This window comes from Cheilinus undulatus, linkage group 24 (genome assembly GCF_018320785.1).
Source record: "Cheilinus undulatus linkage group 24, ASM1832078v1, whole genome shotgun sequence".
Classification (NCBI taxonomy): Eukaryota; Metazoa; Chordata; class Actinopteri; order Labriformes; family Labridae; genus Cheilinus; species Cheilinus undulatus.
This window is the reverse complement of record NC_054888.1, coordinates 17,508,802-17,535,434: the sequence shown is the minus strand read 5'-3', so window position 1 is coordinate 17,535,434 and position 26,633 is coordinate 17,508,802. Positions and strand designations below refer to the sequence as shown.

Genomic DNA, 26,633 nt, shown 5'->3' with positions numbered 1-26,633 from the left:
CGGGACATATGATAGCTGCTTTGTCAACAACAATGGCAAAGGAAAAACTACAACTGACAAATCAGCTGTAGATATTATCAGAAATGTTGATATCTGCTGATACAGATAATATGCTGATGACATTGTACATTATTGATTGTCCTTTATTGATTAATAACTGTTCAGGTCTCTGTAAAAAATATGGATCTAAAAACCATCAGTACAAGTATAAATTGACTTTCTCTGTTTGTAGAGGAGATAACATTCGTTATAAATTGGTGCTGTTTAAAAACCTTTTGTTATGCAAAATAAGAGAACTCTTAATTCAATCAATAAGGTAAAAAATTAAGAAAAATGAGATGAAAAAACAGTTATTGCCTTTAACACAAATGGTATTTTCTGTTTGAAAAAGCCAGTGTCAAACTGAATCCTCTTTATTTCAGTCACATTTAAAGATCAGAGTGCAGAGCTGTATTTGTGACCTCGCCGTGTTTTTTGTCTGATAACTGCAGAAGAATAACCAGCAGGGACACACTGACAGGCAGCAGCGAGAAGGAATAAAAGCTCCAACTCTAAAGAGCTTCATTAGTGCTCGCAGTTTATGCAAAGCTGCAAACTGATCCTTCAAACAGAGACGAATAGGCAGAGAATAATCCTGAACAATCTTACAGCAGCAGGGTGGGAATGTTATGGCAGTTTTGGTTAATGTGCAAAAAAATGCTGCTTTAAAAGAATCAAACACTTCAACAGGTATGCATGATTGATGTTTCTTTTACTTTTTGCTTTTGTTTGTGGGAAGCACTTCCTAATCTCGTTCAAAAACCGACAAAACCGGTAAAAAATAGACCATAAAACACAGGAACCGGTTCTTTAAGATGAGCTCGGAGGCTTTGTTCCTTTTGTTAGTTGAGCGTTTTTAATTGCATCATAAATCACAGCCTAGTAATCCTCCGTCATGTGCCGCCTGCTTCATAAATAAGCTGGTTCCTCTTGGGATACATGAGCTGTACGTTAGGATTAACACCACAAAGCTGCTCATGCTAATGTAAAGGCACAGATCTACTTTTTGTGGGTTGTGTTGGTGTAAATTTGAGGATTTTCCTCTGAAATTCTGGATACATATACACCCACTTACATTGCCAGTTAGCAGGATTTTGTGAATGTAAAATATGAAATGAATACAATTTATACCATTTTGTACTTTAGAGCCAACCTCAACCAACCTGAAAAATCTAATTTGATGAAAAAACCTTTACTTTGCAATGTCACTTCTAAAAAAAAACTTCTAAAAAAATCCACACAAAAGAAAAGAAAGTGATGGAAAAGGCAAATGCTTTGTCTAAAACCACATGCTAATCTACAATGTAGTACTGAATTCATACTGAATGTGAGGTTACACCATTTATCTAGTATGTTCTGAATTTATAAGGTGCAGTTTTTTGTATGATAGAAATTCCTGAATGTTTTTGGATTAGACAATGTTAAGGTTAAACCACCCAAAAAGTAACCAAAAATGGGCTAAAGTGGCAAAAATGGGCACAAAAAGTGGTAAAAGGGGATTACAAAGTGGCTGAAAAGTGCAAAAATATTGGTGGAAATTAGGTGGAATGGGATGAAAATTGATATAGACTGGCAAAATGGGTTAACTGTGGTTAAAATGGGCAAAAAGGGGTGTAAAATTGGGTTGATAGAGGTAATAATGGGTGAACTGAGGCAACAATAGGCAGAAAAAGGCTAAAACTGGATTAGAAGTGGCAAAAACAGGCAGAAAAAAGTGATGGAAAGGGTTTAAAAAAGACAAAAATGGGTTTTAAGTGGCAAAAGTGTGATAAAATTGGAAAAAAATGGTGTTAAAAGTGATAAAAAAGGTTAATATTTGGTATAATTGGTGTAAAGTGGCAACAGTGTTATCTAAGAAATATTCTTAGTTTTTTTAAGGCATCTAGTGACCCCTTCTCAGTGTCTCGTGACCTCCAAGGGGTCCCGACCCCAAGGTTGAGAACCACTGCAATAGACAACAAGTGACATAAATATTTTTAAATATTACCCAATTAACTACGCTGCTATATTAATAATGAATGGGTGTTAACTGTTGAATGCTGTTGTTGGACCAGTGATCACAGTAGCTTGTTTCTAGCAGATAGAAGCCAGAAATTCCAAGATGCCAGATGGAAAGGGCTTTCCAAATGCTGCCTGGAGTCAGAATTTTGAGGAACTTCAGTAGCCACAGCTCGGCCAATGGTTAATGTCATTCCCAGCCCTGAAATTTGAATGGAATGGGAATATGTAAGACTAAAGCTCTTGAGAAAAGTAGTTACTCTGGTTAAAATTATTTAAGTAGAAGTAAAAGTACTGGTCTATTAATGTAGTCAGGTTAAAAAAAAAAAATTAAATTTAAAGTCTAAGTACTGAGTACTAGCTACTAAGAAGTTGACAGTAAAATATGATCTTTAATCTTTCTTTCTATGTTAGATAAATTTGTATATTTTTAAATTTAAGACTTTAAAAGTGTCTATTGGTCCACACTACCTATAGCTAAACTCTCCTTTAAAAGTCCTAAACATTTAACAGTATCACAGAGCTACTGTAACTATTGAAAATCTGTGTCGAGGTGGGTCTAATCTGTCAGAGCAGAGCAAAGCAGAACAAGAACAAAGCAGAGTCAACCTCATAGCAAAGCTATGCACAATGCATCCCTTAAAAGGACAAAGGCAGGGACTCTTACTCAGTGGATAACTTCACTCATGGTGCAAATGTGTCAACAGTTTACCACAAACATAACAAAAAAAAATCCCAACAGAGGTCACTGTGCAATAGGCAGCATCCAAACACGACTAAACGCAAATAAAACACATCTAAACGCTCGGCATGATGGGGAATTCCACACACACACATTTGGGACGACTGTGGCTTAGAAGGTAGAGTTGGTTGTCTCTTAATTTGGTGCTTGTGAGTTTGATCCCAGCTCGTATGGGAATCATCCAAACGTATGGGATTATCTAACACTGATGGCCGATTCTCCAGAGCAACCTCTGCCATCAGTGAATGAATGAGGGATTGAATGGGTGACCTGTGATGTAAAAGCATTATAAGCTCAAATGCATTTATTATTTCCATCCCCCCAGATTTGAATCGCAGTGGAGCTAAAGCTTGTCATCATTAGCCAACATTTAATGACAAAGCTTTTAGCCATATCATACTCTCTACTCCTTTTACCCATCATCTGAATGAAATCCTGAATTGTGTCCAAAAAACTCTTTTAGTTGTTAAATGAAAAATAAGTAAATGAAACATTTTAAGAAAAGACTAAAACATAGAACACATTTTCCACAGAGAAATGTTGTTTTTTTCTACCCGCGCAGGGCCTGCTGTGGGGAAAAACTGGCCCCAGCTAATTCACTTCTAACAGAGCAGCTGTGTGACCCTCAATTCAAACACCCGTGCAAGAAAAAGCTGCCAAACAGCTCACCAGCCTGTCAATCATCCCTGTTGATACAAATTAAAGGTGTTCTGTAGGCGTGAGATCTAAATATAGATTCTGTCAGAGCAGAAATAACAAAAACTAACTGATTCCATTAGCTCGGGACTTTAATATACATATTAATGCATATTCAAGGATGTTTTCTTCATTTAGAGAAGCCTTTTAATGTTTTGGGTTGGGCACTTAGATGAAAAAAAAGTTCTTGAACAGGATTGCATTAAATTGTGCAAAGCCTCCATTTAGTCTTTTTTGCCACTTGGGGGCAGCAGAGAAAAAAAATGTAAGTCATGCTAGCATATTATTATCTTTAAAGATGCAATGGTTTGAATTTTCACACCATGTCTAAGGCCACATCCACACGGAGACGAATTCAGGAGTATACGCACAAGTTTTTTTGTCGTATCGGCGTTTCATCCACACAGAAATGGCATTTGGAAGGCCGTAAACGCTACCATTTTGTCTCTGTGTGGACAGCCAACTGCATCTCTCTTGAAACGATTCGGTCACACATAGTGTAGCCCTCTTATGCTGCATGCACTTCGAACCAAAACAACAATGGCGGATTGCGGGGTTGTGTTCGTGCTGCAGAAGCTTCTGAGCTTATTGTGGCTTTTACAGCAAAATCTTATGCTGCTTTATCACCACCGAGAACAGCAGACACCAGATAAATCTGGTGTCTTAAATCTTAAATCCACCATGGGGAACAACCAGAAGGGCAACCAAGAGAAAGTCTGTGGCAGTTTTTTGTAATCTTCTCCTCTCTTTTGGTGCATTTCCATGGCAGCGTTACAGCGCTACTTACAGGCTTGGCATATATACTATAGCATTTTCAGTTGTTGTCAGTGGTTCTGTGCTTACGCTGACATTTCCTGAAATGATCCCATATTTACAGAAAAAAAATTCTAAATGAAACAGAAATATATTGTTTTTTTTATCTCCGTGTGGAAGAGGCCTAAATTGCTTAGAATGGACTAAACCTGTTTTATAGTTGTGGACCCAGAATGAGATGAGGCGCTATGGCAGGAGACTGAGGAGAACCCCACTGCTGACAAAGAGACATAAAAAAGCCAGACTGGAGTTTGCAAAAATGTACCTGAGTAAGCCTCAATCCTTCTGGGAGAACATTTTGTGGATGAGACTAAGGTAGAGCTTCAAAGATGTTTTGGGGTTGTTTTGCTGCCTCTGGCACTGGGTGCCTTGACTGTGTGCAATGAATCATGAAATCTGGAGAATATCAAAAGATTTTGGGCCAAATGTAGGGCCTATTGTCAGAAAGCTGGGTCTGCGTCAGAGGTCATGGGTGTTCCAGCAGGACAATGACCCCAAACATATCTCAAAAAGCACCAAGAAATGTTTGGAGACAAAGCGCCGGAGAGTTGAGTCCAGATCTAAACCCCACTGAACAACTATGGAGAGATCTCAAAACTGCTGTTGCAAGAAGCACCCCTCAAATCTGAGAGACCTGGAGCAGTTTGCAAAAGAAGATTTGTCCAAAATTCCAGTTGAAAGGTGTCAGAAGCTTGTTGATGGTTATAGAAAACGATTGGTTTCAGTTATTTTTTCCAAAGGGTGTGCAACCAAATATTAAGTTGAGGGTGCCAACAATTTTGTCCAGCCCATTTTTTTGAGTTTTGTGTAAAATTATGTCAATTTTGGCTTTTTTCTTCTGATTTTGGTGTTGTTCCAATGCACATAAAGGCAATAAACGTGTACACCCAAAAAAATTGTAATTGCAACAATTTCTGGGAGAAATGGTGTATTTTCTGGAAAAAAATTCCAGGGGTGCCAATACTTTCTTCCTTGACTGAATATGTTTATGGCCGTCTTATACTGCCATTCTGTTGCTGTATCTCATTTATGTTTTGTACTGCTTCTTTGGTTGACCATTGGCTGTACAATCTGTCACCCAGATGCCCCCCGTTTATCTCAACCATGCTTCATTTGAAGTATATTGTTATTGGGGTTGGTGTACTATAGTAGCAGGGAATCCCTAACTCACTCCCACTCGACGTCATCTCTTCTATTGTTTGGACTGGGATTCCCATGGTAACAGAGGTTACATACTTTGCATTTGAGAGCAATTCAATTAATTTGAAGCAGTTAAATCACGGCATTAATTCCAAGCCATTTTTACATTCTTGTTACATAAAGTACCCCAAAATTCTCTCCCTTAAAAAAATATGCTGTCCAGAAGTCAAAAAATCAAATGAATTTGGTTTATGCTGAATTTTAAAGATGCACACTAAAACAAAAACCTACAGGGCAAATTTAGATGTTTGCAAAGCTGGACTCTGCATTTTAATCTTAACTCTCCCTAGCTAAATAATAAAAACAATTGTTCAGTTACTTTAAACAGCAGCAGATTTGTCAGCAGAAGTCTTCTTTTCTGAGATCCTTTAAAACAGGGGTTCTCAACCTTGGGGTTGGGACCCCATTGGGGTTTGCGAGACATTGAGAGGTGTTCTCCAGATGCCTTCCAAAAACTAAGAACATTTTTGAATTACACTATTGCCACTTAAAGTAAATTTGCCCATTTTTGACCCGTTTTCATCACTTTTTTCCCACCAGTTTTACCAACTGTAACACATTTTTGCAGCTTAAAACCCATTTTTGACCATTTTAAACCCTTTCCACCACTTTTTTTCTACCTGTTTTTGCCACTTCTAAACCAAATCTTGCCACTCTCTTCCTTTTGTTGGCTCTGTTGTCTCATTATTGCCATTATTAACCCCTTATACCACTTTTTAAGCCACATTTCTTAATTTGATATGCCCATTTTTGCCATTTTATGACTTTTTTCATGCTTAGCTAACTCTTCTTTGCCAGTTTAAATCAATTTTCATCGAATTCCACCAAATTTCCACCTATTTTTGCCACTTTAAAGACATTTCAGCCACTTTTGAATCCCCTTTAACTACTTAATATACCCTTTTTTTACCTCTTAAACCTATTTTTAGTTATTTTGCCACTTTTATCTAGTTTTTTGGCATTTCTAACCCATTTCTGCTACTTTTACAAGCTAATTTCACCACCTGTCCCACCATTTTTTGCCATTATGACCACATTTTAGCTATTTTTAACATATTTTTATTCTGTTTTTAACAAAAGATCATTTTTACTTATTGGACAAATGAATTAAAATGTGTTTCTTTGAGAACAGTGGTTATTAGTTAGGTTTAATATAAAATACCATAGTTTAACTTTACAATTGACCATGATTTTGCTGGTCCCCAGTTTGGCTGGGGCCCAGAAATCTCTCCCATTTCCCCCCCTAATGGGCAGCCTTGTCTGTACACTATTCTTGAATGTGCATGGCTGTTCAACCACCTTCAGGTACAGTGGGGGTCTCTGGTCTCTGGCACCTTTATTTTGGGGGTTGCGGGCTGAAAAGGTTGAGAACCAGTGCTTCAAAAGACCATCCCCATTACTGAAAACTTCTTGTTCTGTATTCTCTGCTTTAGAAATACCAAACATCCAGTGTGTTGGGAAAGCAGCAGTGGCTTACTGGTTGATTATTGTTCAGACATGTCATGACAGTTGGTGAATATACTGGCTCAAAGAACACAGCGCACACTTCAACTAACAATATTCGACTGGAGACACCCATGCAACATTATTAATACAGACATTTGTATGTAACTCTGTGTATCTTCATCAGAACAATTTCTCTGTTCTTCTCTTTTCTCGTTTTCATTTTATCCATGATCATGCTTGTTGTTGCTAGGCAACAAATTACTCCAGGACATATTTATCATATATATTAATAGATACATATCTGTCAAATCCAATGCACATAGGGTCAGGAGAGTGGGAGTTTGTTCATACAATAGAGATACAGATGTACAGCAATGAGCATCACTTGTGACTGAATAGAAAGCCTTATTTTAAAAAGTCTCCCTATCCCATTGTTATCCTACCTCTCCCATTGTCTTTATAGCAAGTTACAAAGTGCATAACTTTAAAAAAAAGTTTAGTATTATCCATTTGCCTTGGACTGAATTATCTTTTAACTTGTCTGACTGAATTCAAGAGGGTCTGACTAACTAGAATTTGTGAGGAAAGCTCTTTCTGCCCATTTCCAGCACTTATGCTAAGGTAAACTAGTTATCATCTCACGCCAGCTTCATATTAAGACAAAGACATACATTGTAAGGAGTCAATCTTCTCGTTTTACTCTCCCTAAGAGAGTGGACAAGCATATCTCTCAAAATTTTAAACCGTGCTTCACTAAAGATGAAAAAGGATGAATCAAAAACATCTTTTATGAGCATGGTCTTGGCTCTCAGTCGATATGTTTGATTCTTTTATAAGAGAAGAACTCAGAACTTTTCCTTGGGCTGAACTCCAGGCCCTGAAACCTGTGAAACTGAACAGATTGCCATCATAACAGAGTTTAACAGCCTGTGCAGCTCCCCGGCACAGTCAAAAATCGCTGAATGTTAACATTAGCCCCGTGTCGTCACTAGCCATCTGTTACAGTGGCGATGGACATGAAGTAAAGAGGCTCATTAGCATGTGAGCTGTGCAGGGAAGATGATAAATCCTGTCTTCTTATCTTCCTCAAATTATTTACTGCACCCCAGATGCTCATCAACCTTTGGTTACCATGCTAGCATTAATAAACAGCAGTATGATTTTATCATACTTGATACAAGACCACTTTTAATGTAAGACAAGTGAAGCTTGCTGCTTTTGCACAGCCTACACTGTTATTGTGTGAAAGCCAGGCTGTCTGTGCGATGAAGAAATCCTGCTGCCAAGTTCCTTTGATACAAAGAAGTGTCGGCAGAAGTATCAAAATTTTCTCAATTAATAAAAGTAGCAAAATTCTACTGTGGACATGCTCTAATAAAAAAATCTGCATTTAAACCATTTTAAAGCACAAGTAAAAGCAGTCATCATGCAACAAATAGTCTTTTACTGTTAAGTGTGATGTCTTCATTGATTTTAAAGCTGCATGAGTGTGAATGTGGCATTTTTCTGCTCTAGATGCTTGAAGATTTAGTGTGGAGTGATTTGATCAACAGTGAGGCATCATAGTCTTTAAAATAATGAACGACATTTAGTTTTAACTGCTCAGTATAAGGTTTGGTGGTTATAAGTATTCAGTTGCTGGGCAGTGAACGTGCTATGGTGGGCCAAGTCTTCTTGGATGCCAGGGTATAACAAGCAAGGCCTTTACCTTTGACTTAAGCCCTCCAACACCAGTCTGTTTATCTTTGAGTCAGAGTGGATGTCTGTGTTAAGTTTGTGGACACCTCAAAATCTGTGGCAGCAGTAAGTATAGTTATGTAATTGAGTGACAGTGTGTGCTTTAAACCAATGGTGTCCAAACTTTTTCCACTAAGGGCCACATACAGAAATATATAGGATGTTGGGGCCCCTTTAATATCCACAGGACAAGGTATATGACATTGATTAAGTCAGAAGCAGAATAAAGGAGAAGCTGGGGTAGAGGAAGGTTGCAAGAGCAGCTTGCAGAGAGCGCGGCAGAACGTGGTCAGGCAAGAGCAGTTTAAATAAGGCAGCATGAGAGCAATTGGCCAATAGCATGCTTAGAGCAAACCAGCTGGCCATCAGCTGATGAGAGCTTGTGCTAGATCAGCTGATCAGGGCAGAGCTTGACTCTGTGGTCTGCCTGAACTAACGCTAAAAGCTCGATGTAATGGCTGACAAGGCAAATAGAGCATCATTTCCAGGTTTTTGGGAGTACCAGTCAGATTAGAGTTATTTGAGTTGAGTCAGTCAACTCAACTATATATATATATATATATATATATATATATATATATATATAATTCGATTGCCAATGTTGTTACCATGTACAGCGTTGTCTCAGTTTAGTCACAAAAAAACGTCAATACATTTCTCCTGCTGAGATGTTTGTTTACAATATTTGCATGGTAGCACCGTCTAGTGCTGAAACTATGAAGTACAGTACAGTCAAGTACAAGCTTCATGTTCAAATGTGGGCCATATTTCTTTTTATTTTTAGAGTTTGCTGTGGGCCATTAAAAATTGGACTGCTTGCTGCATTTGGCCTCTGGGCCAAAGGGGGGGAACCTGCATGTCTAAAACCCCTTTAGACCATTGGGGACTAGTGCTGCATTCATGTGATGTTTCAAACTGAGAAAATTCTGATGAAGTTTTTTTTTTATCAACTCTGCTGAATTTTGGGGGTTTTGTACGATTTATATTAAAGTATCAGTCTGTTAAAATACATGTCTAGAGTGCCCTGAATTTGTTAAAAATGTAGTAAAAAATGTATAGTGTTACAGAACTCATCTGGAAGGAAAGCAGCTTTACAACTGGACCATCCAAGGAGCACTTGAATGCACCACTAGCCTCCACCTATCACACCACACCTGCATGGATCACAGCCTGGTCAGTTAGCTGCTACATGCTAATCTGCATGCATCTGAGCTAAAACTGCCACAGATGGACTATTCGAGTAAGTTATGGACTTCTTTTGAAGCTACCTTTACTAATTCTTTGCTAAACTCAATGTAGTTTGTCAGGGACAACAATAATAAGAGTGCTTTTGTTTGCTGCTTCTTCTTGCACCTAGCCACATAATAGTCAGTTTCAGTCAGCAGTCTTGTTTTTGAAACATTTAAAAAGGGATAAAAATGGTTGAAAAGCACTCTTATGTTGATTTTATATGGAGTACCTTTGCAAAGTAGTTCTTAGATTTTTCTATCCTAATAGAAACTTATGTCTCTTACCTTGCCAATGGAAACGATCATTAGAAAATAAAGATGCAGCTTTAAGGGCTCCTGGAGGTCATGAAAACAGAGAAGAAGCCAAATGTGTCAACGTCACTGGATTCATACCAAACAGAGAAAAAAGGTAGAATTTAAACCAGTGCAAGTCCATTTTGTGCCACTAGAGGGCAGTGTGACTTAAGGCTGTTTTGCAAGGTGCCTGTTGGTGGATTTTCCTCTGACATTTAGAAATGTTGTCACAGTTTATAGTCACTTAAAACACAGAGATCATCAATACTGAAACAAGAACATTTAAAATGCTCCATCTGCATTGTATACATCCTCATATAATGTCCTTGCTGCACAATGCCAGTGTTCACTTCAGTGTTTTATTTTGGGGTCAGTGAGTCACACTGTGGCTCATGAGGAATAATCTGAGGTCAGACGGCTGTGAAGTTTAATTGGCCAAACCAAGGTCAATGCTAGGAAGGCGGCAGCCAGGAGGCGAAAGGAGAAACTGATGGATTCAGCTACGGCTGATTGATTTGAGAACATATCAAATAACTGCTGGAGGCTGGGGGATTTGGACACAAATTTTGGCTAAAAAATCCAGTGCTTTTAGTAGCATTTTTAATCTGTACTTATATTGTCTTAAAAATAAGTTAAAAATTTTGCTGTTGAATGTTTCAGTTTAACAAAGACATGAGAAGCCTTCCTCCTTCTCTCTCACATGTAGCACAGACTGAGTACCACTGATTCAAAAGATGGATCATAGCAATACATTATTAGATGTTTTTTTTCTCATTGGCTGTCACAAAACTATCATGGTTAAAGGTTAATATGCAGGAGTTCAGGGTTGAAATGGCTTAATTAACAGAAAGGTCAGTAACAGCTCATGCTGGATATTGACAAAACTTGACAAATGAGAGGTTTTCACAGTCAGTTTTCCCAAATTTGACCTGTCTGCCCATCTGATTTGTAGTGAATAAGCCACCTTGAGCGTTAAACTGTTTCGCCTTTTCCTTCAATTGAACCATTTCGCAATGAAACTGCTCCCTAAGAGAGATCGTTGATGGATTTTTATGCCTCAGGTGTTAACAGAACAAGAAGTTCTTTTAGATGTTCCTATTTGTAACTTTCTGACGTGACCATGCTATTACAGTTCAGCCAAACATTCATGATCATTCAAAGGAGAGAGAGAGAGAAAGAGTTGTGTAACTGATTGAATTAGAGAACAAAAAGCAGCGGTGCTTAAATGTAGTCAATGAAACTGAAGATTTTGTTATCAAAAGTGCGCACAGTTTTGTAAAAAGTAGCAAAAGGTCAAGGATGCTTTATTGTTTCCCAAAAGAAAACTTGTCCTGGATTTAAAAGAATCGCCTAATAAAAAGGATGACCTCAATTTAAGAGAAATCCCTTGCTCTGCTTTGAGCAATAAATCTTTTTTTCTTTTGCTCTACTTTAAAAAACACCAAAGATACAGAAAACTTGACTGAAATGCCTATTTCACAGTGTCTCAAGGTGAAATATGAAATGCATAGCACACTGTTTATTGTCTTATTAACTCAAGAATATGAAATCTTCACTTTAAAGGATTTTCCTGCAGTAATAAACAGCATGTAGCATCAAGCTAATAGCCTCCATTAGCACTGTTAGTGTTCATCACTGAAAACAGCAGGCACCTTCAGTTTTTCCCACATACATTGGCCTTTATCAACACTAATTTAGCATTGCATGAGGCCTTCACTGTGTGTGGCCTGTTGATAGGAGAAGCCACATATAGTTCAGTAATGATATCTTCTACATTATTGGTTGTTTCGTAGATTCAGCACAGTTGTATTGTTGCATTGCCTCGGGCCAGAACATAAACAATAAAATTAGGAGGTTTACAACATTATTTGATGCTTGGCTGCTCTGTTATGGGAAAAATAATCATGATTATTTTGACTGATGTTGAGATCACTGTTCAATCTTGGGGCGTGTACCATGGATCCCTCTGCTCCTCACTTAAATTAAAGTGAGAGCTGGGAGGAATAGCTCTTTAATGCCCTCATCTCTTTGACAGCATATTATGCTTTTAAAGAGGGGAAGATGCGCTCCCTTTACCAAACATGGAATATCCTATGGTCAAAACACAGCACAGTAATCGACACACTAAACTGAATACAATTCTTGTTAAATTCAAATGGAGTTTGTTGAGCTGCAGAAAAAAACGAGTAGATGTTGAGTTAAATGTTACAGTTGGACAGCCAGCCGTTTCAGAAGCTGAATAAAAAGAGTGTGACAGATAAGCCAGGCCTGAGCAGCTCTGTAATGTCTCTGACGTGTGAAAGCTTTTTTCTTTATCAGTAGGCCTAATAAACTCTGTGATGCATGGAGCCTCTCCAGGTGCTAATACCAGAGGTTAGAGAGAGCTGAAAAGGAGAAAGTATATGTATGAATACATGGGTATAAAGACCGAAGAGGTCCTTTATAAAGTTTTAAATCCTGCTAATCTTGCCCTATAGAAAGTGTCTTACACTGTGGGAAATAACCTCTCCCCATACTCCCTATTGTTGGAGTGAGAAGACTTAAAACTAGGTCAGTAGCCTGTTGGCTTACTTTTGCCAAGAGTGTTTTCACTGTTAGTTGGTTCCATTTGTTACAGAGAAGTATTAGAACTAGGCATAAGAAGGAAAAAAGGGAAGTTTTTTCATAATTTACTTAGAAATTGTCAAAATGATGAATATTTTATAAAAGTGGAGTGAAGTGGAGAAAAAAGTGAAATACTGAGAATAATGTTGAAATAATATTTTGGAGTTGAATTTATCCATTTATCCTTGAAATTTTGACTCATTGAGATACCTCTTTTTCTCATCATGTTTTTTTCTGTCCTCAAATTGAACCCATGTAGCAGCAGAGTCATCTTACAGAAAAGGCTTAGCATTCAAGTTGTAGTTGCATTAGGAATGCACAGTATTGGGTTGTTGCTGATATTCACACTAGGGCTGGGCAATCAATTGCAAATTAGATTAAATCGCAACATGGCCTGCTGCAGCAGAGATGTTATACATAAAGTTACATAGCATGCAATCATTCTGGTAGCATATTATTAGAATAGTGAAAAAAACATTCCGTATTTCTTCATTTTTGTACGTTTTTCCTGTTAAATATGAGAATTATGTAAAAACAAGAAGTAGAAAGATTACAAATGTAGCTGCAGCTTAGTCAACATTTAGAAAAACAAAGCTTCTTCTTCTCTGTCTTTGAGTGTGTGCTAATGCTAATCTGACACAGCCTAATCTTGACCATTAAGTGTTTTTGTAATTGTTTTGTTTCATCTCTCTCTTCAGAATTTGTATGTGTCTTCTGAAGGTACATGATGTATGTTTTCATTGTTATGTTTTTGTTTGTTTGTTTGTTTGTTTGTTTTTTTTACATGTTCGAAATAAACTTCACTAACTAACTAACACATACATCTGGAAAACCACTGATAGACAGCATTTGGTAAAGGGCAGAGTCTTTGAAAAACAACTTGGAGGGTGATTGGATGAACGTTCTGTCTGTTACATCTTTACGGGCCAATTAGAGCAACAAAACACGTGACGTCGTAGCCCCAAAACCGAGTGGAGCCGCTACCGACAAGTAAACTCCAAAGATAGCTGCACAGCAACTGTGGACATGTCAGTACACAACTTTTGTCATTTTTGAACAGGAAACAATGCAGTGCTGTTCTTTGTTCTTCTTTTAACGAAGAAATATCATCAAGTTCTGATAAAACTGGCGCTTTAGCAGCATCCACGCTAATGTCTTCCGCCATAACGGCATCGGCCTCTTGTTGCTGCTTGCAACAAGAGGCAACTCCACCGCGCCCTAAAGTATTGCCCCTTTTTGCTGATTGGTCCTGTCACTGTCTAACCGAGCCCAAACAATTCAAACGGGAGCTTTATAAGATGGATTAGCCAGCGAGAAACATGGAAATGCTTGCTTTGCAAGGTTAGGGTAATGGCACACAAGAAGAAAGAGCAACCCACTAGGGAAGTGATGCAATACGCTCACCGTACGTCAGCATGTCAGCCATATCCGTGGATGGGGACCTGAGGGAGACCAAACTGAAGTGGAGATAACACAAGTTTTGAGTTTATTTCAAAAGCCATACATATTTATGATTTGTCATGGTTCCAGGTTCGAACCATGGTACCTAAGAATTCCTCTGAGAGGTATGAATGATTGCTTGTTTTTGTTGGAAAATACATGAGATGAGGAATCTTAAGAAATAATTGCATATTAAATCGCAATCGTTCCGCCCTAATTCAAACTCATTTAAGCAGATACCAATGAATACATGCTTTTTTTAATTGTGAAAAACGGCAGGTGTCTCCTGTGCAAAGAGTGGCTGGTTCATATAGTGCTGGGAGTACTGCTGGTACCCCCAGCCACTTTAATAGGTACACCTGCTCAATTGCTTGTTAGCACAAATAGCTAATTAGCCAATCACATGGCAGCAAGTCAGTGCATTTAGGCATATAGACGTGGTCAAGACGACTTGCTGAAGTTCTAACAAGCATCAGAATGGGAAAGACAGGGGATTTAAGTGTCTTTGAACATGGCATGGTTGTTTGTGCCAGACAGGCTGGTTTGAGTATTTCAGAAACTGCTGATCCACTGGGATTTTTACGCACAACCATTTCTAGGGTTTGCAGAGAATGGTCTGAAAAGGGGAAATATCCAGTGAGTGGCAGTTGTGTGGATGAAAATGCCTTGTTGATGTCAGAGGAGAATGTGCTTACTGGTTTGAGATGATAAAATGACAACAGTAACTCAAACAAGCGATGGAACGGGAGATTGGCATCATGGATGTGCAGCTGACAAATCTGCAGCAATTGCATGATGCTATCATGTCAGTATGAACCAAAATCTCTGAGAAATGTTTCCAACACCTTGTTTAAACTATGCCATGAAGATTTAAGGCAGTTCTGAAGGCAAAAAGGGTCCAGCTTGTTACAAGTAAGGTGTACCTAATAAAGTGGCCAGTTAGTGTTTATGGGAAATGCATCTACTGGACACCATAAGATCACTTGTTCTCCTGGTTTCTTTATGTTTAAATGCCACTTGGATGAACAAAAGACAAGCCAGTCTAGATTAACTGTTGCCATAGGTCCTTTTGGTCCTTTACGTGGCTAAAAACTGAAGTCTGTTGACTCTGACCTTTATGAAAAAGTCATCCAACACGTCACATCTTTCAGAAAAATTCAACAATGCTGTGGAAACAGTAAGTGAGGCATGTTCACATAGCATTGTAATCAGGATCCTTATTAAGGTGCCACAGTAGCTGTCCATGGTGCTGAAATGGTAGGCTCTTGTTCCAATGTAACACAGTTCACCAAAACAAATTTGTTGTGGCTTTATTTAAAAGAATAATGGATTATTTGCCCAAGTTATTAATAAAAATGTTTTTGCTATCATAAACAGCAGATAATTGGTAGCATTTTTCTTGGTTTACAAACGCAAAAACGAATACTTTTACTGTTTATCTTGCTGCCTCCTTGACATGGCCTTCTTCCTAATTGTCCTTTTAACACAGAAACCCAGTGAATTGATCTCAAAGGGCCGCTGTGTCACCATCAGTCCAATCCCTCCTAGCAGAATGAGAATATCCGACTAACGATGCCAAGTGAAACTGGGTTGACTGATTTAACTTATGAATGACACCATTTTTCACATAGTAAAATCAGAACAGAAAGTGTGTGTGCCAGACGTGTGTTTACTCTGAGGAGAAAGGCAGACGGACAGACACGCTGGGTGCACAAGCTCGAGACAAGGCTTTTACTTTCTTTTTGTAGTTTTTCCACTATATTTTACAGCAGAATGTATGCATTTTTAATGATTTTGGACTTGCAACTTTTGAGACAGCTAAAACTTGGATCCTAAAGAAGAAGTGTTTGATTTCTGCATGAGCTTTTTGCTTCAAATTTTGATGTTTTGACTTGCGAGGTGTCACAATGATGGACCCAGAGCTCAGGTATCCAGAGGTGAGGTCTCACTTTGCTGTTATTTTTAGCAACTGTCACACTGCTTTTTTGATGGAAGGTGTTGACGTATATTTATGACATGTGGGCCTGGAGTTGTGGCAGGATATTATAAACAAACATCATAAAGTTCTTTTAAAGCTGGAGAATCAATGAAGAAGAGTGACGTGTGTGTGTTTTATCATAAAGTCCCAGGGGTGTATGCTGCCTCCTGGGAGAGTGGAGGCTCTGAGAAACAGAAACACATCCTCTGGGACTCAAAGTGTGTCAGAGAAAATGATGAATGGGCTGCAGGGTGTGCTCATGTGAGATTTGGGGTTGGGATGCTGAGGTGGTGCATAGTTTAGCCAGTGGAAAGACAGGAAATACTCTTCTCCACAAGCTTTGTTTGATGGATTATCAGAGCCATAATGAAGTCAATATGGAGCAAAGAAAACCTAAAAAACCTGAGGTATGTTTCAGAAGACTGGCTGGAATTTTGGGCTTTTCAATAAGAACATTTATAGTGAGGCTTTGATAGTGAGTCACCTGTACTCATGGTTGTGTTCACATCTCCAAATTAATGAGACTTTGGGGTCAAGTGTACTTGGATCTGGGCTTTTGTCCCTAATGTAAAACCATTCTAAATCTGAACTACAGCTATACAAATTTTTATTTTTTGATGCTAAGTTTTAAAACATTTGTTGAATGAGCCATAGCATCCAAAAATACTAGAGCTGAAAGACACTACATTGATTTTAAATCATTTTTTGAAAAGCTAACCTAAAAAAAAAGCACAATTTATCCTGGGGCTTCTCCGTTATAGCATCAATTACGATGCCTGTTATTATGATTGCAATTGAAATCACAATCAAATGTATTTTTTAATAGATTTTCTAACATCTTTATCCATCCATTATCCCTCCAGCAAGTCCTGCCTGTAACCTGGGGTCTCCTCCCAGTTGAGTACACCTGGAAGACCTCCACAGGGGGGGCATCCAGGAGGCATCCTAATTAGTTGCCCAGATGACCTCAACTGGCACCTTTTGATTCGAAGGAATGACTCTTTTTTAACCTGACACGCCAGATGGATTTGTTTCACACATTCATCTGGTAAACCTCCCATTGACAGCGGTTGGGAAAGGGCAGAGCCGTTGAAAAAAAAACTCAGAGGGTGATTGGATGAATGTTCTGTCTGTCACATCTCTATGGGCCAATCAGAGCAACAAAACACATGACGTCGTAGCTCCAAACAAAGCTACCGACGAGTAAACTCCATACAGAGCTGCATAACGGGGACCATGGCGACTGCATACATGTCAGTATATGGCTTTTGACGTTTTTGAAAAGAAAACAACTCAGTGTTGTTCCTTGTTCTTTTTTTAACGAAGAAATGTTGTCAAGTTCTGATAAAACTGGTGCTTTAGCAGCATCCAATGTCTTCCGCCATAATTCAAACTGGCCTCTCGTTGCTGCTTGCTTACGTCACGACTCTGCCGCGCCCAAAAGTACTGCCCCTTGACGCTGATTGGTCCTATCGCCAAACTGTTAAGATGGGAGCTTTTGCAAGATGGATTCTCCAGTAAGAAACATGGAAATTGACTAATCCATCTGCTTTGCAGTGTTAATTTCATCGACTAAAACTATGACTAAAACTATTTGTCGACAGCCTTTTTTTCCATGACAAAAACTAGACTAAAACTAACAAAAATAGATCTGTGATGAGTGAAACTGACAAAAACTAAGTTTAGTTTTTTGTCATAATGACTAAAACTAGACTAAAATGTAATTAAGTTTTCGTTGGACATTCAAAATCTTTGATATTTCTCCACTGTGGGTAAATCTGTCAAAATGCAATGCATCTGTAACTCTTCTGCCTCTCAGCTGTAGAAAGCAGGGACCCCGGGTTTGGGAGGGTGTAGAGAACACATTACCATTATTTTGGTACTAAATTTAGGCAAGAAAATAAATGCAGGGACTAAAAGTAAAGACTAAAACTAGACTAAAATGTTTTGAGTTTTTGTCAACTAAAACTTAAAAGGATAGAAATGACTAAATGGGACTAAAACTAAAATGCATTTCATTTAAAAACTAAAATTAAAATAGCTGTCAAAATTAACACTGCTGCTTTGCAAGGTTGACTCTTCTTCAAGTTTCATCCAGATGTCCCAGCTCCTTACCCTGTCTCTAAGCCCAGACACCCTCCTGAGGAAGTTCATTTCGACCACTTGAACTCGGTATCTCATTCTTCTGACCACTCCCCAGAGCTCATGATTAAATGCATTTCTTGTGTTGCCTTTAGAGGCAGCCACAACCATGTGACGTGTAAAGTTATTTTGCACAGTTTCAGGTTTGAGTCATTTTACATTTTTGTTCACCAACAGCTGCCTCTCTGTTATCTTCTTTAGCCCTCTCTCTTTTCAGTCTAACAGAGTACGTACTCTGTCTCCCTCTGCTTCTCACTTAAATTAAGAGAGAACTGTTCTGGTGGGAGGGAAAGCACACATTGTGCTGCACAGGAAGGGAGAGTGTGCTTCATTTACCAAAACTTATGGACATAGCAATAACTTAATCTCGATTATCTTCTTCTGATAACTGTGGGACACCAACTGAAAATGAAACTAATTTCCGAGCAATTGTACAATGCCTTTTAAAACTGTAGTTGTAGAAATTGACTTCAATATGCTGTATTAATCAAGTCAAAAGAGCACAGACTTAATGGGCCAGCTGTATCTTCCTTCCTTTATTAAGGGTTGTTGTGTCTGTCCCAGAGAAGAAGAAAAGCACTCTTCTTTAGTGTTTTGGAAACTTTAACCTGCTCTTATCAACACTTCTGGGCCCATTAACCCACTTAGGAACCCTTCTTATCTAAAAACACTTCTCCAACAAACCTCAGTGGTTCCAGACTTGAGCCCTGTGGGTGTCCAACCTGTCTGCAGGTTAATTACATTCACCTGAGGTCCCAGGTGTACAACAGTCCCTGATTAGACAGCAGAAGTGGAACCCAGGAGAGTTTAGAGATCTGAGAAGCTGGATTTTCAACTGCTAACTTGTACAAGGCAGTGTCGCTGCTTGTGGTGTGGTGCTTGTTGAAGTTTTACCTAAAAATAGAATAATTGCAGGTAGTTGCTTTCCAACCTTCATTTTTGTGCTGATGGCTAGACAAATTTTTGTAACAGTCTTGGTCTCAGTAAAACTGGTATTTCAAGGTTGTGGAAAGAAACATCCTAAGGTTGCCTGATTTTTTTTGCAGAGGCCAAGGAGCTCTAGACATTTTAATATTTTATAAGAAAAAAAAGTACAGGTAGTACAAACCAAAAAAAACCCCAACAGTATAATTGTTTAATACATTTTGCCATGCAATAAACCAGATACAAGCTGCAAAGAAACATGCAATTTTACACCCAGAAGGCAGAGGCAAGAAGGCTCAAAAACACATGCAAAGGTTAGAAACATGCATGAATGCAAACACTGCAAGCATAACAGCAGCTCTGTGGTCTGCAGGCTGTGGAGAAGGTTTCAGCCTCGGGGACATTAGTGAACTTCCCAAACAGCAGCAGAGGTCAGAGAGAGATCATTTGCACGTGCTCTCTGATTCCACCTGTTTAATATTTAATGCAAGAGGGAAGATAGTCCAAGCCCCGAGCTTTGAGGATCTCTTCCTCTTCTTCTTCTGTTTCCATTGTCTTCATCTTTATATCCTTTCACCCTATTGCTCGTTATGCTTCCCCTCTGCTTTGCTGTGAATTCTCTATCTTCCCTCGCTCACTGAGCACTGACCTCAGGCCTCTCCTCACAACTCCATTCAAGCACTAACGCTGCACATTTAGTTTCCATCAAACCTGCACACATGCTCATCTTTCTGAACGTCTGTTAGTTTTTGCTCTTTCTTTAACCACTGAAGCTGGACTCTAGGATCTAGGCTCTTAAAGATATACTAGGGACTTAAATGCAGGTCGAGTTAAGAAAAGATAAAAACATCTACTTAACCCATATTCAAGTTAAAGATTAATTTTAGCTGTCTGGCCAGTGAAACCAAGGCTTTCAAGTTGTGAACAGCTTATAGGAGTTTCTTTCTTAGTCTAGATTTGACATCATGAAAATTGCTTTCTGTAACTGTATGATGAACATTTCTCCTTGCTTAAATATGGTTGCCCTGGCTTTAAATTTGGTATCCAGAGTCCCCACTAAACCCAAATCTGTAAAGTGGTGTTTTTCCCCCTAAAAAGGCTTTAATTTTTGACCCACCTAATCCAGTGTTGCTCAACCAAAGAGCCAAATTGTTGTAAAATACTTTTGCAAGAGCCACAATTTAAGTGGTGAAAAGTGGCAAAAATGGGTAAGCGTGAAAAAGAAAAGTTAAAGGTGGCAAAAATTGTCAAAATGCAGCAAAAATGGGTGAAAAGGGGTGAAAATGGGGAAGTCAAGATTGGCAAAAATGTGCATAAAAATAGGAAGCAAGTGGTATGTAATGGCAAAAGGTAGCTTAAATGGGCAAAATGTGGCAAAAAAATTTGAAGAAGGGTAAAAATGGGCAAAAAATAGGAAAAAGGGGGTATTTAATTGAAAAAGTAGCTTATTTGGATCAAAAAGTGGCAAAAAATGGTAAAAAAAAGGGCAAAAATGAGACAAAAGTGGCAAAAATTGAGAAAAAGTGTCAAAAAGAAGTTGCAAAAATGGGCAAAAAATAGGAAAAAATTGGGTATTTAATAGCAAAAGATAGCTTAAATGGGCAAAAAGTGGCAAAAACAGTGAAAAGGGGCCAATAGGGTAAAAGTGTCAAATAAAAAGTTGCCAAACGGCCAAAAAAATAGGAAAAAGTAGGTATGTAATGGCAAAAGATAGCCTAAATGGGTGAAAAGTTGCATAAATGGTGAAAATGGCAAAAAGTTTTTCCTTTTTAAGGTTTTCGAGGGGAATAATATTTAAAATTAAGACATAAAAGAGCCACAAATAATTACAAAAGAGCCACATGTGGCCCAAGAGCCACACATTGAGTAACATTGACCTAATCTGTGTTTGCCTGTCAAAATATCAACATGAACCTTTTTGGACTGCTGCTAGCAATTCTGTCATCAAGAAAAGCACCACTTGGTGATGCTTGCACTTGTTCGATGTGCTAACACTTAGCAAAGTTGTGGTCGACTCCTTCCTTTGTAAACATTGCATTGACAGTGCTGCATTGTTAAACCTCCCTGTCCTAAAGAAAACACATGCATGCATACAAACTCTATGATGTTTGCAATTGACTGGGCCCCTGAAGAATAATTTGAGCTTTCGAAAAAGCCTGCCAGCAAGCAATGCTTTCTCACGATATGTGCCTTTAAGTCTCACACCACTTCAACCCCCTGACACCTGAGCTTTGGTTTGGAATGCATTTTTATTTTCTGCTATTTATTTATGAACCCCTGATAAGTTTAAAACCTTAGACTTGTACAGGATATAGTTTTCATAAAACTTCCACTAAAACTTCTGAAGATCCTGGAAAATTTCCTTTAAAATAATGAGACACAAAATGTCCCCAAATATTCTCCAAACATTGCAGTAGTTTTCTTTTTTTTAACTCTGAAAAAAGCCTAAATATTTGCATAAAGTTTTAACCAGATTGCCTATTAAAATTATGGAGATTTAAATTCACACAAATTTACAAACAAGTTTTCCCCAAATCCTATAAAATATTATGGAAAATTTAAAAACATTTTCCCTGAAAATTTCAGGAAAATTCTGTAAAATTTTGAAGGAAATTCTCCATCCAAATTTCCAATCAAATTCCCCAAAAATTTACAAATAAAGGCCTCAAATTCTCATTGAAATACAAATAAATAAATAAATAAATAAATAACTGCCCCGTCAAAAAGAAACTTTAAATCAAACTTTTCTAAATATACAAACATATTCCCAAAAACTTCAGGAAATTCCTGAAAATTTCAAAGCAAATTCTTTTTTAGTCTATTTTATTGTATTTTATTTTTTTGTATTCTGTTGAGTATTGTGGAAAATTAAGTGGTAAATAATGCTTGATTTATTCTATATTCATAAAAAACATACTGCTCGCTGCTAAAGTGAAAGCTAATTTAGATTCTTAGGTATTAGTTTCCCCACATATTGTCTGAAAAGTAGTAGTGATCCTCATATTTTCCCCAAGAACTGTGGGCCTAAGTTGAAAATTAATTCAGAATTATTGAAGTTATGAATGCAAGACTTTTATTGCAAGTGCCCATATTTATGCCTATAAAAACTCATCGTATTCATTTGGGATAACTTCCTGATTTTTCTTATTGCACCATATATCTAGGAAAGGAAAGATTTCACTGAAACTTGTTTCCAATGTCTTTCAGCCCTGCTGCAAAGTTTGGTCACCCCTGGTTGGTAATCTATGTCACGGTAGAGTGAAAGATAAGTGGTAGCCAGTATCAGAGACACTTTTTCTATCAGAGTAACACTATTTTAATCAACTTGTCAATCAAGTTTGTCATCATTCATTTTTTCTTTATTTTCACTATTAAGGCCATTGTTCTTAAGTGATTAATGGCGGATTGAGGATGTGATTGATGAATTTCAGACAGCAGGAATGATGAAATATGGCTCTATTTTCAGCTGTGTTATTAAGATCCACTCTAAATTAAATTCCATGTATTTCCATCACCTTTAGTTATATCAGTGCCCTTTTTCATCTCTCGTGTTTGTTTCTTATAGACTCACAAAGGACAATATCTGCAGGCTGGTTTGTCTTTTGCCATCTTTTCCATCTTCATTTGCGTGTTATTATATTCATACATGATAATAAGCTCAGTGAGTCTTCGTTGGAGGTTATTGGTGTCTTCAGGGCGTTCTCTGTGACACCTATCAGTTTGCATTCAGTCACTTGGTGGAAGGAAAAGGCCGCCTGGTTCCTGATCTGCTTGATTGTCTTGCTTCGTTCCCCTCTGAAGGGATTTCTCACTGAGGCCTCGGCCTGGTTCATTCTCCGATGACATGCCGAGCTTTAATCCTATCATTTTATATCCAAGGGGTGTATTCTAATACCAGATATCACACAGGAGCTCTTATAATCCCTAAAGTGATACTGTAGGAGGAGAAGGGTGACATCATCAGAGGTAAAAATACCACAAAGTGCGAGACACAGGCACACTGTAAAGCCCTGCGGGGATATTACACTGCTGTACAAATACAGAATACAGTACCAACAGTTATCCCAGAGACACTGCCTAAGATACATTATTGTAATTTTTTGTATAAGCATTTAAAAGTACTGTAAATTTAAAGTAAAATGCATTATGATGGGATGCCTTTTTAAATATTTAATCAAGGCATGGGCTGTGAAGCATCATTTGTCAAGTTTAATTAAGCCACAGACATGATTTTTAGCTTAATTAATGACTAATTTCAAGTTTTAAATTGCTTTAATTAACTTGGGAGACATAATAAGACTGCTTAATTTGCCCAGCCAGGAAATTTAACTGAAAACTCGAAACCAAAAAAGGTTTTACCAATTTTAAAGAAACACAAGATCCTAGTCCCCTAAGAGCTTAGTGAAGTGACCCCTAGATCCAATTATCCCTTTTTTATTTGCCCCCACAAGACCCTGTAGACAGTTGGACATCACTGGGGTTGACAAGTGGGAACTTCCCTTCACTGGTGTTTTGTCCAATTGGTCCCATGATACCCCAGGAAGGCTGGCCAGTGAACTTTAGTGCCTCTGAGCTTCCCCTGCTAGCTCTCATTCCCCATCATAACATCACATAGATTTTAGCATTGCTACTTGCAACAGACCCAGGATCCATATACATCCAAGTAGTGATAAAGCACTTGGATGAGCCCAAATCGGCAAACAAAACTAAATTATTTCTGGTGTCAACATTCCACAGTCAAAATCAGCCTTTATCTGCAGCAGCATTAAACGAATGAACAGGAATGCATTGATAAATATTGTTATGCAATACAACCCATTTTGAATTCTACATTTGGAGTTCTTTGAATTGCTGTTTCTAATTCTAAAAACTTATTAAGTTACATTTGCACTTTGCTCTAGTGCTTGGCAATTAATCAAAATGTAGATTAAATCACAATGTGACCTACTGCAATTTTCAAATTGCAGAGGTTGCAAATTTCTTTCACCTGATATGTGTTTTGAAATACCGGTTTAATACATTTTTTTAAGCAGAGGTGTTTTGCTCTACACATAATGCAAACATTCAAGTGCCAATATTTTCTGGAATAATTGACAAAAGTTAATACTTTTCTTGTTTTTGTATATTTTTGTCTTCTTCAAAATAAGAAATCTGTAAAATCAACCTTCCCTTCATTACAATTCATATTAAATTTGCAACATAGGACAAAATAATTGCATTAAGACATTTTTGTTAAATTGATTTGAATTTTGGGGGTGTTTTTGCTTAAGAGATTTTTAGATATTTTTGTAGAAATTTGAGAAATTTAATTTGACATTTTTAGGACTTTGATTTGAATTGGGGGGTTGCTTTGAAAATTTAAAGTATCTTCTTGAAAATTTGCTAAATTTATTTTTTAATTTTTGGGAATTTTTGGGATTTTAATTTCTTTGAAAATTTGTTTAGAAATTTTTAGGTATTTTTATGGAAATTTTAAGCATTACTTGTAAATTTTTGGAAATTTGATTCAAATTTCTGGGAGAATTAGCTTTGAAACCTTTAGGTAATTTCATGAAAATTTTAAAAATTTACTTGTAAATTTTTAAGAAGTTGCTTTTATGTTTTTAAAGCATTTTCTCTGACAATTTTAGGAATTATTTTGAAATTTTAGGGGAATTTGATTTAATTTCTTTGGAGGGTGGGGCAGGTTTTTAATTTTAATTTATTTTCTTAGAATTTTTGAGCATTTATTTGTAGATTATGGGAGATTAGATACAAATTTCTGGGGGAAATAGCTTTGTGTGTTATAACATAATATAGAATGTTTTTTAAGGTGATGAACCTGAAGAATAATTTAATTGCAATCGCAATGTTGGGTGAAAAAAATCACAATTAGATTATTTTCCCAAATCGTTCAGCCCTACTGTTACAAAAGTATTATTGTCTGTGTCATCTTTTTCTACAAATGTTTCTGATTAAAATGTTCTTTGAAATATTTCCATCATGCTTATAGCTGTATATGTTGTTGCTTTTTGTTTGTACCCACTGTTTGGAGTGATCAATAAAGCTTTAATTATTCACACAACCTTGAAATAACAGTACCTACAGTACAGTGTAGACTTAGACAGTTTCAGCACCATGGATAGCGTCACATGCATTCATGTCGGTCACACCGGATGCTTCCATCTCTGTAAAAATAAAAGCGTGATAATAGAGGCTTCTAAGACTCGCTGTTAACCGTAAAAAGGTTTATTAATGGTACTCAAAACTGTATTTTCAGTTACAAAAAAGTACCTTGAAACATCTGTTGTGCCTAATCTGTTCTCTTTTTGTATCTTGTGATCAGAAGATCTTGTGAATTTTTGGCATTCTTGTTGCATTTTTGTTTATTCTAGTGATGTGAAATACTTTAGAAATGCTCTGTATATGTTTTCACCTTCCCTGTTTTACAGACACTGAACTAGCTGTGGAACATTTTTGTCTCTTAAGACAGTTGTGCTTTTATCTTTATAATTATGTTTTTTGAGGGGTTTTCACCAAAACCCAAAACCAAGTGGTTTGTAAGAATCTTGTTTTTCCTGAATAAGCGTTTTCATATATAAGGTAATGTATTAAAAAGAAGATACTTAAAAGTCACTAAATGCAACATTTAAAAAGGAAAAACTGAAGAAACGTCCTAAAGAGTCACGCGGCTTTTATTTTGAAAGTTACATCCGGAAGCTAATGCTTGCGGTAGTGGTTAGCTTACTGCTCGTGCTCCTAAATTGCCGCGCGCACAGATTACAGACGTTAGTACAGGGAGAGCGGCTGGATTCAGGCTGAGGAGAAGCACCGTTTGTCCGGGAAAATGACCGCTTCCAAAGACCCGACAAAGAAGAAACCGAAAGACGGCTTACAGGATGAGGTATTTACCAAAAATAGAGGAATATAAATATTTATTTGGTTTTATTTTCAGTTATTAAGCCGTGTGGAGGTACAGCTGCTCTCGCGCTACGTTAAGAGTGACACTACAAAAGACTCCGTCACCCTGCTGTCATTGAATATAATTGACAAAACATTTCGTTTTTAAAGTACTCCCAATAGTTAAGTTTAATAAGGTTAAGACTGCAGATACTTGAACAAAAATAAGATTTTTTTTCTCCCTTTTGTCGATAGGTTGTCTTTTTCATGTCGCCATTATGTCAGTATCTAAACTTTAGCTTTTAAAGTAAAGTAGCAGTGCGACTCCATTAGAAGTAGATGCCTATTAGCATAAAATATACCCAAGGTATATGCACTCATTATCCCAAATGGCGTATTTCTGCCTTATATATTATGCATGACTGTATTATAATTAGTGTTTTAATAAGAGGTACATCACTTTAATGTTGCA

General features: G+C 37.5%; 1 protein-coding gene across 4 annotated transcripts in view; it reads left to right on the top strand.

Moving 5' to 3' along the window:
• Positions 1 to 26,633, top strand: part of LOC121506150 (inactive dipeptidyl peptidase 10-like) — an 85,648-nt gene that overhangs the window by 6,197 nt on the left and 52,818 nt on the right. For 2 of the 4 annotated variants that reach the window (XM_041781765.1, XM_041781766.1), the window contains exon 1: positions 26,072 to 26,165. The exons of 1 other annotated variant lie outside the window; for it this stretch is intronic. In XM_041781765.1, coding sequence (XP_041637699.1) covers positions 26,109 to 26,165 — 57 coding nt within the window. In that variant the 5' untranslated portion in view covers positions 26,072 to 26,108. Of the gene's footprint in view, positions 1 to 9,875; positions 9,912 to 26,071; positions 26,166 to 26,633 lie in introns of those variants that run through there. One more of the 4 variants, XM_041781768.1, reaches the window with a different exon arrangement.